Raw genomic sequence first — 15,573 nt, forward strand, 5'->3', positions numbered from 1 at the left:
ACAAAAACATTTGGAAAATAACAACCAGGGAACAAACTCTTTATCTGATCCTCATAAGTGGCTTAATATCAGTGTCTATAATCATAACAAAAAATCAAACACTTGTATGATCAAACAAGCACCACTCTCTCCTATTGGGGGTTGGGGGAGCAATTAAAAGGGCCTATAAATAGGATGCAGACTTCCTAAGCAAAACTCCTCTAGCAAAGCTTTCATTTTAATAAGCGCAAAAAGATAATATAAAGCCAGAAGCTCAGAACACTAATTAAAACTAAGCTCTTGGTTAGGTCTTCCTTAACAAAGAAGATGAGAGAGCATAGAATTAAGAATGATACAGAGGCCCAAGAGGGAGCCAGGGCCTGGGGACCACTTCAGCTGAAAGGCTGAGTGAAATATGGCAAAGTACTAAGGTAGCAAGTTGCTGTACCAGCAAAGCCTTCTGCACCATCTGTAAATCGACCCGCTGCAGGAGTAGAATGATGATGATGGTAGGAGTAAGCCATGAATCCAAGTGTCACTTTGGTCAAGACATAAAACACTTAGGGAATTAAGAGTTATAAGAACATTGAAGAATAGAAGCTGATATCTATATCTACATCTGTGTCTATTTATGGATATGTACACATTCACACACATTCTCAAAGTCTTTAACTTTTAATATCCATTGAGACTGTCTTACAACAGAATATGGAGTGAAATATTCCCCAAATTTATTTGACCATGGAGAAATTGTCCATTTCCTCCTAAGTGTCTTGAGATACACCTTTGAGAAATGCTGAAGAAAATCTGATGGAAGGAGATCATCAAGAATGAGGGGTTCAATGCAGCTCAAGTAAAACAGAACCAGCAATTAGGTGAACCTTGACATGTATTTCATTAAGGCAAATGGTGATGAAAATGAAGGGAATATTAAAGACCCCCAAAACATCAAATAAGTCATTTGTTGCTTTCCATGGCCAAATCTCCATTCTTAGTTCTTATCAGTATCAAAAATGTCTACTTTTGTCCAGGGAGTACACCTCATGCAATACTGGAACACAATCCCAGATACACCCCAGTGATAGCTGTTCTATGGACTTATCCTCATGCACAAATTATAATTAAAAAGTAGGTTAATTTCAAAGTTTGAAGTAAATAGTAACAATCATAAAGGTCAGAATCACACCTTTTTCAGCCTTTAAATTTCTCCTCTCAACCCCCTCCCTACCTAATTATCAGATTATTTTTTCTCATGTCCTAGAGATAAATGAGAATTCAGTGGCTTAAATAAGCTGCTCCTTTAGATACACATAGAAACTGCTACTCCAAATTCAGTTGGATGGAGTTCATTACCTTATCTTTATGAAGGGTTAAAGTCTTCAAACAGAAATTTCCTCTCCCACTGATGTATACTGTCACTGTGGATCACATTCAAAGTGTATGTGATAGAGGTCCTTGTCTGCTGCATGAAAGATTGGACTGGGCTTGTCATTCCACAACACTTATCACTTAACTAAGCTGGTGATGCCAAGTGGGTGAAACACAGTCCGTGCTTTCAAGGAGCTCACCACCAGGTAGGAAGTCACAGACCTGTGACCAGATTTTTGCAATACAATCTGACAAGTACTCCTGGAGTATTTACTGTAAAATAGAGAAACAAGTCAAGTTCACCTGTTAAAAAAAGAATTATAATAATGAAAGGCAGACCAGAGAATGGATTGGTTGACTTGGGGGGATGAGGAAGACTGAAAAGAAGTTGGACAGGTAGAGACTATTTTAATAAACCAGCTGGGTTAAAGACCTATACTGACATGTGACATGTGATAGTAGTGACAGTAAAGAGCTATTAAGCAGATAGAATTGACAGGAGTTGGTGACTGGGAAGAAAGTAAAGGAGAGTATGTCGATAACTCCCACCTTTCTGGCTTGTGTTTTTTGCTAGATAGTTGTGCTAGTAATTTAAATATGGCCTCCCAGAAGAAACTGAGGATTGCATGAGCAGGAGTGGATGAAGTAAATAAGACAGCTGGCCAACATACAGAGAGACGCCCAAGAAGACGATAAACACATGGGTCTCAACACAGGAGGAAGGGATGGGCAGCCACTCTAGATTTTAAAGTTGAGGCTTTGAGCCTGGAAAAGCTTGTCCAGAAATGCCAGGATGGCCGGGCTGGAGCTGAGAGGTAGGTCCCTCAGCTATTCTCCCACTTAAGGGGCAGGTAAAGAGGGCAGGAAGTTGAGGTGGAGTGGACAGGGGATAGGAAGAAAACAAGGAGAAATTTATTTCTCAGAATCAAAGAAGAGTCAATAGCAAGAGGGAGTGTTTTATACTGTTTATACCATTTTATACCATTGGGTATAAAATGCCAAAGAAGTGTCATGATAAGGGCCCACTGGATTTGATAATTCTGGGCCATTGGTAGTTGTTTATCTGAGCAGCTTCAGAAGCTGTGAGCACAGCCTGATTACTATGGATGAAACTCTGAATGTGTTATTTTGTCAAACAAGGTGTTTGTATTGTCCCTTTATCTACAAGGCACTTTGAGAGTAAACCTAATAAAAATATTGCAACTCTTCAGGCAGAATACCCTATGCATATCACAGTTAAAAATAGTGCAATAGGCTGTTAAATTATATATCAAAATACTGCTAAATTTATTAAGAATAAAAATTTTGTAAACATGAAAAACAATATAATCAAATGGTAAATGAGTATAATATTAAACATGAAATTTCTTCCTGGTCCTCTTCTTCCTATTCCATCATTTGGACCCAAATGGCATTCAACTATGTCAAGAGAAAATTTTAACTATTCCAGGTTGAAGCTACATCGTGTTGAGAAGTCAAAGAGATATCAAACAATTTGAGTCCTAGACATAGCAAAGACAATTATGGGGAGAAAGGAACTGGCCATGATTTTAAATGGATTTCATGCTGCTCATTTTTCCTCATTGAAAGAAATATATATAACTACAATGAGATGTATCTTGGCTCACGAAAACACAGATTTCATTTTTTACTTTTATGATTAAAATAATTTTATGTGCTTTATGTTTAATTTTGGAATGCATATTATGTACATTGATAAAGAAACCAGTGTTTTAATCAAAATGTCTTTGTACTTTATACAAAAATTTTGGATCTAATATGTGGAATAATGTGCACTCAAACTTACTCAGAAATAAGAATAAGTCTTTCAGCAAATGGTTGGGGGTTTTTTTTTGCATGTATAAATAAATTAAGTAAAAATGAATGCTATTTTCTGATGCTGAATCACTGGGCAGCAAATGAATGATTCTAATGCCTTCATTAACTTAAGACCTGAGCTTGGTGAGCATGGTTTTTCTCATTGTAGAACGAATGTCTTTGCTATGACATTAGAGCGACATGCACAATTTAAATCACTGGAAGATATGTGAAAAATGCAACTTTAAAAATCTCTCAAAAAAAAGTTACTCTTTTCTTAAAGTTAGTGAGAATAAAAAGATTTAGGTTTTAATTTTGAAGAATGGAGCTCTTAATTCACTTATGAAGGTTTTGCTGGTGAAGGGGCTTTTCATTTTGTGTGTACCTTTTGAAAATAAATTTAGAAGAAAAGCCATATTTATTTTGTGACTTCAAGAATTCAATGGAAAAAATGATTTCAAAATCTGTTATTGTCCTATATTTGGCCTAGTGTTATATGTAGTAATGATTTTATTTCTGTCATGGCCAGAACAAAATGGATCACCCAACTTTTTCTTACACTAAATGTATAACATAAAAAATAATAACCATACAAAAGTTGATTAAGGTAAATTCAAATGCAGTTATTTTAGTGGCATCAGGGTAAAATGTATATAGAAAACACTGATTGAAAACATTGAAATGGTTTTGTGTTTCACATTAATGAACCCTGAAGAAATTTATTTTCTTGTCACCAAAACCTCTAGAATAATAGTGTTGTTTCTATCTATGCAGAACTGTTCCAATTCTAAGTTAGCTTCCTCTTCTCCACAATCAAAATTATCTTATAATGTTTGGTGATAAATGAATGAAAACAGAAGTACAAGTCAGCAGTGCGAGAATATAAAGGAACTCATTTTAACTTGGAACCTAAAATTTCAACTGCATTGAATTACAACCCAGATTTTATGCTTTACATGAAAAAAATGATTAGATCATAATATTACCAAGGTTTTTAGTACCATCCATTATGCGTGTCCTGACAAATTACTTGTGAGACCTAGTTGGAAAATTAGAGTGTATGGTCCTAGGTCCGACACCGGTGTGATTTATGAAAATCTAATTTCACACTTTGTTCAACCACTTCAATACAACACATTCTGAACAGACAAACCAGATATTTTTGGTTCATTTTAATATAGAATCAACAAAGGTAACAAATAATTCAAAGTAACAAAATAGTTTGAAAAATGATTTTCATTTGTGGTTGGCATTTGATATGACATTCTGTTTTACATTGTACAAGCATACTTACATAATTAGTAACACTATCTAATATCAAGTAACATTTTAAAAAATCAGACTCAAAATCTATTCAGTAAGATTGTACCTTGACTTCTAAAACTGTCGTATTTGTATTTATGTCATTTATTTTGTTCAAACTCATTATTTTTAGTTCTCTCCCAAGAGTCCAGTATGTTTTTAAAAATCATTAACCATTCCACTTATGTTTACACTGTAGAAATTATTTCTTTGTAAAGGAATACATGATCCAATTAAAGGAATAATATGATCCAACTAAAGAAAAAATGTTTTCAGTGTCTTTGCTCTTTTTCTTTAAAATATTGATGTATTGAGTGACCACATGTCCTGGTTTGCAAGAATAGTTTCATGTTCTACCTGTTGGCTAATAGCATCTCCCTTCACGTTGAAGTGTCTCAATGTGGACACTAAATTATCCAGCCACCCTTTCAACACATAATTTGCCTAAATTCATCCAATTTCATAATGCTGTATTTTCAACATTTATACAATAGCCATAATTACTTCTGAACTTTATAAAGAATAACATGAATGTGAAAATTGCCACAATCATTTTGCAAATACAGAATTAATCCCAGTGGTGAGTAAGAGCCAAAATGAACACCTTTTGTGGTTACATAAATCTTTCTGACAAGAAAGTAGTCATGTAATTAAATAAACCTGTGTAGCTAGAAAGAAAAATAATTTCGCATCTAAAAAGCCATCTATTACCTGCTTATCATTCTGTAGCCAGAATCTAATAATCAGCCTTTTTAAGAGATGGACAAATTACATTGCCAAGCCCAAACTGCTATTTGAGGCATGTAACATGATTTGAATTGATTCTGATGATTCTCTAAAGAGCAGTGGAAAAAATGCAATATTTTCTTTTTAGTATTTTAGGCTGCTCTTTATAATTGCCCAAGCTTTTCTAAAATATGTAGATTTTTAGAACTTTCAAAGGATCATGTTTAGTAGTTTTGAAAGGAAAAAAGAATATAGAAGATTCACCCACTTAACGAATATTATTGAAGATCCACTCTATATAAAGCCCCATGCTGGAGTCGGTATGTTCCTTGCTCTTTGATAAGGCTGTGTGTCCACTTGAGTAAAAGGTAGAGGGTGAAATCAGTTACCCTAGTCCACCATATGAGACACGGACCCTAACTCTTTCAGTTCACAAGCAAACAGAGTGACAAGGACTGAGCCGCATTGTCATTCCAGTGGAAAGATGCATTTCGAGGCCCCCTGTAGAGATTCTGATTCAGTGGATCCACATGGGCCCCACGAACCTGCATTTTAATTAGCAACCTCAAAAAATTCATGAGCACAGTACAATTTAGGAAGCATCATCCTGATGGCATAAAAACCTCCAACCACATCGACTTGGCTCAGCTTTTTTGTGTCTGAACGTCTCACAGGCAAGTGTCTAAACATCTCAAATAATTTTATGTATGTGGATCTCAGATTTAGCTATTGAACACTGAGAATACTGGAATGGCAAGTGTGAAGACTGAACAAGCAAACATAATACATGCATAAAACATGAACTGGGTCATTACTGTTTGGTAAAATTAGCCAGCTCAGCAAACTTTTGCTGGGTATTCACAGTCTTCACCTTTGGAGTAGACTATGGCAGCCTCTATTTTAAAGGGGATAAGGAGCTGGTGTTTTGAAACCGGCATTGTGAGGTTGGGAGTCAGAGGAAAACAGAACCATTGCCTCATTGTAACATGTAGAGTTGTAGCCTGTGACTTTGATTTTGCAACAGGTCACTTTAGCTTAGTTTTGGGACAAAGAGGAGTTGTAGTCATAATTATAAGAGTTCTTAATGATCTTCTTAGAGTGACTGTGTGGGCAAGAACAAAGAATAGAGAATAATTTTCTATGCACAACATTTCCAAGATGCCATAACTATGTAGGAGAAACTTTTATGTGTTTGTAAAATGAGTTTTCTCAGGATCGGAGAAATTGCAGATTTAGAAAGATTCATAAGGGTCATGTAGTCCAACCCTTATCCTCATCTACCCACATGAAATCAAGCAAATAAGTTCAGGAGGAATTTTATTAAAACAGAACTTGTTGCTAATCAGAGCTAATATATCTTTCCAGATATATATACTAATATATATCTAATATATATTGTAAATCAGGAAAAACAGCTTATTATCAATGACTGTGAATGTGACTTACAGACTGAGTCAAACTTGCTGGAAAAAAAACAAAAAACCCCTTATTTTAAAGCAAGGATTTGTTAAGTACTTACCCTATGCTAAGTGCTTTATATTGGGTTGTCAGAAAAGTCAGGACATATTTTTTCTATGTTTTTTGTTGCAAAAATGCATCATGACTTTTCCGACAACCCAATATAATAGGAATTATGTTATTTGATCCTATTAAAGTTGATGTTTAGACAGATAAAGAAATTTAGAGATATTAAGTTACCTAATTGAGATCACACAGCTATTACCCAAATTCAAAACCAGGTCTGTCTAAGTCCAAGGCAGCAACAGAAACACCATACGAACATCTGGAGTCATGGTTCAGATGTGCTCAGAAAGAGTCTGCAATCATCAAACGACTCATACATTAGCTGAAGGACTTTTAGAGTCACAAATTGTGTTTGAAATCCTACCTCTATCACATGTAGGATCTTGGACAAAAATCGGAGCCTCTCTCTGCCTCTGTGACCTATAAAATGGGAAAAATAAAATCTCATAGAGTGTTTATTAAGATTATATGTAAAGCACCAAATGGTATAGTATCTGACAAATGCTTGCCATTCCAAAACAAAAAAAAAAGGTAATTCTTTACTAGATATACACTAATATCAAAGAGCACCAGATTCATTTTTGGCCAGTGGAATTCAGAACTGGCACATCTCAGATTCATTCAGTTCAGTCTGACATATTGTGACTATTGTGTGGGATATGCACAAGTGTACATGTTTATCATAGTTAAACATAGCGAGAACATCCATAGCAAGAAAAAGCAACGAGTAAGTCCCTGCGTCTTAGTCCCATTAAAACTTCCAGGTAGTGTAGAGACAGATCAGGTAGTGTAGAGATAGATACTATGGGGCAGACATTTTGAATCCATTCCAATATTCTAATGTTCAATAGCTAAATCTGAGATCCACATAAATAAAAGGATTTGAACCAAAAATCATGTTGGAAGTCACTACTAGTTCCAGAAAATAATTCAACATAGATGGGACGTGTGGAAGAATGGGAAGACCATATGCCTGAAAAAATACCCTGAAGCATTTTTTCAACCGTGGCACAAAATTTCAAGTAGCCACAATAACCATGCAATCTGTTTTCTTCCATAAGTCTTTGCTCAAATACAAACGTAACCCTCACCCACCCTAACCATTCTGTTGAAATGACTCCCTTGCCCCAGCTCTGTCCATTCCCCTTCCTCCACTTTATTTTTCGTGGTACTTAGCATTGGTTAATATATTGCACAGTTTACTTATTTTTGTGTTTATTGACCAGTTCTTCACATAGGGGTGAGTTTCAAGAGGGCATGAATTTTTGTCTCTTGCTCGCCGATGGATTCCCATCACTAGAACAACCTCAGGCATGTAGTAAGGGCTCAGTAATGTTTGTCGAATGAATTAATAAATGAAAGATCTCCAAAACTAGGAGACCGGGTTAGTAAATTAGGGTATGATATTTTATTCTACTTCTTTAAAGTGGTCATGAAATTTAGAAAGCAAATGTGAAAATCTCTAGACTATGCCATTAAGGGAATAAAAAAACAGTATTTAAATTCAGACGTATACTTAAGAAGGGAACTAGGTAAAACTATGTGCCAGGAAGAAAAAAAAAAAGATCGAAAGGGAATGCAAAAAGGGAGTTGGCTTTATGCTTTATGTTTTCTATTTTTAAAAAAATATTTTGTTTCATTTGAGAACTACAGCAAGGTATAGAGGAAGGAAAGTACGTGTGAGAGGGTGAGAAAGAACTAAATCGTGACTGCTCTGTCTCCATGGCTGGGATGCGGTGACCTATATGCTCCTTGCCTGAATCCCTGGCTTCTTTGTCTAAAATAGAAATGAAACTTTTTAGCCAAGGAGCATATCAGGGCTCAGTTTTCCTCTGATTTCCTGAAACATGATCTTCAGAATTGGCAAGTTAAGAAACTGAGCACTAGCTAAATATTCAGTTCTGTTCACATCCCATCCGTCCTATCATTACAGAACCCCTGCATTCCCTCGTATTGTTATTCATGTCCATTTGTCTTGTTGCTGTTTTGTTTTTAAACTCTGCTTTTGTCCTGTACTCTGTGCCACCAGCTTCCCACTCCTATCTTTGTCCCAGTCTCATGCATTGTTTACTGCCCTCGGTCCCCGGGTTGTATGTGGGTGTTTCCCTGTACAAATAAAGCTATGATGCTGAGAAAGTTCAAGGCCAGAGGACTCCAGGGCAGCTGAGGACTCCTGACCCCCTTTCCCTGCCCTTTCTGTGCCCCTTGAGCCAGGTGACCACGCCCTGTGTTCCCCATCAGCCTTTCTACCCCATCCTCGGCCATTCCCTCTCACTTCCTGCCAAGTCAGTGCCAGGATCTCTTTGCTGCATGGCTTCTGCACCTTGAATGACAGCTGTCATGAAGGGATCTTGCCTGTCCCCTTCTTGGTACAAAGACAATCACAGGTCTTTATTCCTCACACTGCAGTAAATGGATTGCTCCTCATCCTTCCATTAATGCTAGAGGACAGCTTCCTTATAATCCTAGGAGCTGTCTTGTCCCCAGAATCCTGTAATTGTACAATAAAAAAAAATATTAAAAGCCACCTAATGAAATCCCCATTCCCAACCCACAGTCAGTACGGTGCTGAATGCATGGAACGTGTTTGGGAAATGGTTGCCCTCAGTAAATACTGTAAAATCATGTATTATGTACCACTATAAGATACTTATCTTGCGCTGTTAACATTGTAAAAAAGGTTTTTAGTTACCTCTTTATTCACAGATATTTATAAAATCAAGGAATAATGATGGAGAAGGCTGTTCTTAGAAGGCAGTGAGATAAACTGGAAAGCTGATGCCAACTGGACAACAGGGTTGATATAAAGAGGAAAAGGATAAGTTACTGGTGCAAGAACAAGAAGAAATGGGCTAAAATTATGATGAAAGGATTACCTGTAAATGATAACACATTTCACTACTAAGAATTGTTAAATAATGGAAAAGTTTACAAAGGAAAGCTGAAAAATTGTGGTTCTTGAGGTTAGCAACATATCTGGTATGTTTCAGCGGGTGATTAAATTAGGTCTTCCTTGATAGAGTAGCATAGAAAAAAAGTATGTAAAATGGTTCTGTTTCCAAGGGTCTGGGAAAGGTTAGATTTTCTTTTCACTGGAAAATGTGAAATAATCATAAATAATGAGCAAGCCCCTCACCTACCTGGAAATCACTAACATAGATGCCTTCACAATACACCAGAGATTATGAGAACTGTGTTCATGGTGCTTTTTGACAGGATATCTAATTCTTTTTAATGATAATTTTTAATTGTTGTATTTTTGGTTTTTTTCAGGCTTGTAAATTTTATAGTTCCCAGTGGTACGTGGTAAACTACAAATATGAACAGTATTCTGGAGACATTCGTCAGTTACCCCGGTAAGAACCTGTTATGAGTACTCCTTGGGTTTTCCCATATATAAAATATGTTACTTGTTTAAGATATGTCACTGTTTATGAATAAATGTACAGTCATCTAGTGTCGGAGAATATTTTACAATATTTAAAAATAAGACTCATGATAGAACATTTTGTACAGTGTTTGTACAGTGATAGAATTGGGAGTGAAATATAAATGTACTCTCATTTAATTTTGGAACAAAGTTTAAAGTGTCATTATATTGTTCTTTTGTGAGCTATCCTTTCACTAGCAGATACAAGAGGATTAGAAAAGTACAGTTGGGCTCAAAATTTTTTCTGACAATATTCTGTGCCTCATGTTCTGATTTGACTGGTTTCATGTATTTTCATGCTGGGATATCAAAAGTCACGAATATACCCAACCACCACAGAAGTGTTATATGTCTAAAAAAAGCCAAAAGGGAAAAATAAACACCTAATTATTTTTTCTGGACTCTGAGGAAATAAGCCATCAGGAGAAAGTGACTGTTCTGTACCTACTCAAACATCACCACCACAGAGCAGCTCACCTGACTGATGCCTGAACTAAAGTAGTCACTTATTCAGTATCTGTGTCCCCCCACTAAAGTAAAAATCCCCAAAGGGCAGGGACTTTCCCTTGCAGAATCCCCTGCAGGCCTAAGAGACTGCCTAGCTCATAATAGGTGTACAATCATTACTTATTAGAAAAGTAAACTGAGTGAATGGCAAATTTTAAAATGTTAATATTCCTGGAGATTGGAGTTGCTCAAATTCAAGGAATTGAGATGGACTGGAATCTCTCAACACATTGGTTCATCAAACTAAAATGATGCAAATAATCCAGAAAAACACTTAAGACAATCAAAAGTTACGTTTTCATTAACACTTTGTTCTCATGGAGCACTGAGATGGTACACATTACATCTAACTTTTTAATGGTCACGTGGTTCAGATTTGCACCCCACTTTCTAAGATTCCCCATGCATGCCCCCAGAAACATCTTTTCCAGATTCACATATTTGGACATGCTGCTCTCAACTTCTGAATGCAGAGTTTGAAGGAGGAATTATGGAATGGCTCTGAGAAGATGGCATTTGAGCTCAGATCTGAAGGAACAGTACTCCCCACACTGTGACCTCGGGAAAAGGTTCCCAGAGGGAAGGGCATGGGCAAAGGCCCTGAGGTGGGAACCAGCATGGCCACTTATGCAGGATGAAGATCAGGGAGGCTGGAACTGAAAGGGAGGAATGAGATGAAACCATGGAAACCTAAGCAGGAGACTTTGTAGGCTCTGGAAAGGAGTTGGGGTTTCTTCTCTTTGCAACAGAAGCCTTTGGAAATTTTAACCAGGAGCATGACATGGCCTGGTTTACCTCTTTAAAAGATCACTTGGTCTACTCTATGGAGAAAGAGATGGTAGTGGCGAGAATAGGGGAAAGAGAGAGAGAGAGAGAGAGAGCGAAGGAGGCCATATCCTTTGGAATTGCATTACTGTGAAAATCCAATGTTCTGCCAAAAGAACAAATCTTTTTTTCAAAACAGTGAACATTAACCTTTACCAAATCTCTGAAGATTGCGTTAGATTCAAGTCAGTCCTAATAGATAACCTCCTGTAACTTCATGTTGGGAAGGCCCCCTTACACCCTAGGCTTTCGTGAGTAATTACTACATTCAGAATGTCTGAGTGTTAGCCACACATTTTTCATAGGCGCAATTGAAAAGCAAAGTGTTGTTTTTTTGGTTTTTTTTAATATCAAGACTTCCTCTTTCTCAAAATAGTTTTGAGAAGTGGTTACAATTTGGAAGCTGTGTCCAAGCAGCGGGAAGTCTGTATATGAAGTGAGAGAGTGTAGAAAGCAGCACTTAGCTACCCTTTCACATAAAAGCCCTTCCACTCTCATTAGGGCTATTGAAATCTTTAGTAGCTTTATCCTCAAGTACTGTTTTTCATTTTTTTACCTTCATGATGCCATAAAGAAAAAGAAATAAATAAAAGATTTAGCATTCATGGTATATTTTCCTCTATTAAAATGTTAGCGAAAGCATCTCAAGTAAAAACAGGGTCTAAATATCATTGTTGAATTGGAATTATCATAGAACATAAGAAAAAAAATCTCATGAAAAGAAATACAAAAGTAACTGAAGTATTACTGAGAATCTCCTGTACTTTAACTAAAGGGAGTTACTTTAATTAAAGGAAGTGGGAGTTGATACCAAGAAGAGGAAGAATAAGACTGCCACAAAGTAAGAAACTTTAATGAACCATATATATATATATATATATATATATATATATATATATATTCAAAATGAAAGTCAGAAGTTCTAGAATGTAATCTTCACATATTCCCTGAAATAATGAAGACTGTAACACTAATTAGCAAAATTATTTTTTAAACGCTTTATACAAAGCTAAGCACTCCCCAGTAAAGACTACACATATTTAGGTCAGTAATGGAAACAGATAATTTACTTGGACCTTCTGAAGCTATTAAAAGTAAATCATTTTCATACCTCCTGGATTAGAAGAATTCTCCTATGTCTGCTACCAATTTGAATAGATCATTTCTTTTTATGGGTTGCTGAGGTTGCAAAATGAAAACTTGCAATTATGAAAAAGTGAAAAAAGGGGTGTGTGTTTATCCCCATCATTTTTATTCTTTAAACTTAAAATTGTGTTATTATTGACTCTTCAGAGCCTCACTTTTTAAAGCATCTTGTTATAGGAAGATACTGGAGAAAGACATTATTTCAGGTTAAGTGTAAAATGTAAAACCTTCACACATTAAGAATAAAAATCAGCACTGAACTTAGGGTTCCAAGCATGGCATAAAAATATATGATGCCAAAGAAGCCAAGAATATATAAATGATGACACATTGGAAAAAGGACAGTCTCTCCTACAAATGGTGTCGGGAAAACTGGGCAGCCATGTGCAAAAAAAAAATAGAAAAGAAAGAAAAGAAAAAAGAAACTAGACCACTTTCTTACACCATACAAAAAAAATTAATTCTAAATGGATTAAAGACTTGAATGTAAGACATGAAACAATAAGACTCCTAGAAGAAATCATAGAAGGTAATTCCTCGACATTGCTCTTGGCAATGATTTTGTTTGTGCTTTTTTTGGGGGTTTGACACCAAAAACAAAAGCAACAAAAGCAAAAGTAAACAAGTGGGATGACATCAAACTCAAAGGCTTCTGCACAACAAAGGAAACTATCAACACAGTGAAAAGGCGCCCTACAAATGGGAGAAAATATTTGCAAATCATATATATGATAAGGATTATTATCCAAAATATACAAAGAACTCATATAGCTCAATAGTAAATCACAAACAATCCAATTAAAACATGGAAAAAGGATCTAAATAGACTTTTTTTTTCAAAAAAGGTCATAAAGATAGCCAACAGATACATGAAAAGACGCTCAACTGATCAACAAGTAAAGGAAAATCAAAACCACAATCAACTATCACCTCACACATGTTAGAATGGCTATTATCAAAAAGACAAGAAATAACAAGTGTTGGTGAGAATGTGGAGAAAAGGAAACCCTGTGCACTGTTGGTGGGAATGTAAATTGGTACAGTCACTCTAGAAACCAGTATGGAAGTTCCTCAAAAGAATTAAAAATAGAACTACCACATCATCCAACAATTCCATTTGTGGGTGTTTATCTGAAGAAAATGAAAACATCTATTCAAAAACATATAGGTACACCCCCTTTTCACTGCAGCATCATTTACAAAAGCCAAGATATGAAAACAGTCCAAGTGTCTACTGATTGATGAATGGATAAAGACAATGTGCATATATATATATATATATATATATATATATATATANACACACATTATATACACACACACACACACACACACACACACACACACACACACAGAGGGTGCCAAAAAAATGTATACACATTTTAAGCAAGGAGAAAACTGTATTAATTGCAACACTCAATATATACCGATAACAAAAGATGGATACAAGTCACGTTTGACTTCTGCAATTACAAGAGGTGCTCAAGGTGGTTCCCATCAGTGTCCAGACACTTCTGATTATGGCGAACTACTGCTTGAGCAATGGTGACCTAAGTGTCCACTTGTGTACATTTTTTGTATACGGTATGTATGGGATACTCACACACACAATAGAATACTCTTCAGTCGTAAAAAAGAATGAAATCTTGCCTTTGGTGACAACATGGATGGACCTTGAGGGCATTATGCTAAGTGAAATAAGTCAGAGAAAGACAAATACCATATGATCTCACTTATATGTGGAATTTAAAACAAACAAATAAAAAACAAGCTCATAAATACAGAGAACAGATTGATGGTTGTCGGAAGCAGGAGGTGGGAGGAAGGCAAAAGGTGTAAAGGCACAAACTCACAGTTATAAAGCGGGTCCTGGGGCACGGTGACTATAGCTAACAATAGAGCATTGCCTATTTGAAAGTTTCTAAGAGAGTAGATCTTAAAAGTCCTCATCAGAAGAAAAAAGATTTTTTGTAACTATGTAAGGTGATGGACATTAACTAGACTAATTGTGGTAATCACTTTGCAAATATAGAAAATATATACAAATACAGAATCATTATGTTGTACACCTGAAATCAATATAATGTCATCTATCAATTATGCCTCAATTTAGAAAATAAACATGAAACAAAAAATCTATATGATGCCACTGAATTCATTAATCTGCAGGGTAAAATACAAAGATATACAACTTACTCAAATTGTTACTATAGGTGGTTTAATGAAAAAGGAAGAAAATTTCATAGAATATATTTTATGACTGAAGAGCAAATAAAATATAACCAGATTGGTTGGGCTGAATTAGAACAGATTATTTTTTTTAAATAAAAAAGCATTTCCTAAGTGTCGTTGATAGTGAGCCAGAATGTGCTAGGTGCCATATGTACATCTCATTTAACACACATAATCCCACAGAGTAAGAACTGTTATGGTTAGTAACTTACCTCTAACCTCACAGCTATAATTGATGGGGCACTCTGGTATCCATACACCTTATATGGACGATGGAGGCAATTTGGGTGTAGAAAGGAGAAATGAGACTACCTAGAAATGACCCATAATGTTGGGTTCAAACACCAGAGGGTAAGGTCCCTGCTGAGCCCTTTATTTTAGAATCCCCAAGACCCACACAACTTCTGGGGAAAGGATGTTAAAGTCAGAAGCCAGAGGTACTTACCTTTTAATGATCTGTGAAAGGGAGAATAGCCATTGCTTAATGGCCCTGTAGGCCTAAGACTGAGTGGTGTTGATAGCTACTTAAAGGTAAAGAGGTGGTGCCCTGTGGGTCAGTGGGAACCAGCCTGACTGGAAAAGAAGAGCTTTCAGCGATGGTCGACGCACTGTCTGCCATCTTGCCCTGAGCCTTTTCTGACATGGCTGACCCCACCTCTGTTGCTGTCCCTCCCTGTTGTGGCCCAGCTCCACAGCCTTCCACTCCTGGAAACTCC

General features: G+C 36.2%; 1 protein-coding gene across 1 annotated transcript in view; it reads left to right on the forward strand.

Annotated features, from left to right (window-relative positions):
• The window catches only part of DOCK10 (dedicator of cytokinesis 10), a 253,505-nt gene that overhangs the window by 141,664 nt on the left and 96,268 nt on the right, over positions 1–15,573 (forward strand). Inside the window, exon 4 of the mRNA XM_019626007.1 lies at positions 9,991–10,073. Coding sequence (XP_019481552.1) covers positions 9,991–10,073 — 83 coding nt within the window. The remainder of the gene's footprint in view (positions 1–9,990; positions 10,074–15,573) is intronic.

This window comes from Hipposideros armiger, unplaced genomic scaffold (assembly GCF_001890085.2).
Source record: "Hipposideros armiger isolate ML-2016 unplaced genomic scaffold, ASM189008v1 scaffold_651, whole genome shotgun sequence".
NCBI lineage: Eukaryota > Metazoa > Chordata > Mammalia > Chiroptera > Hipposideridae > Hipposideros > Hipposideros armiger.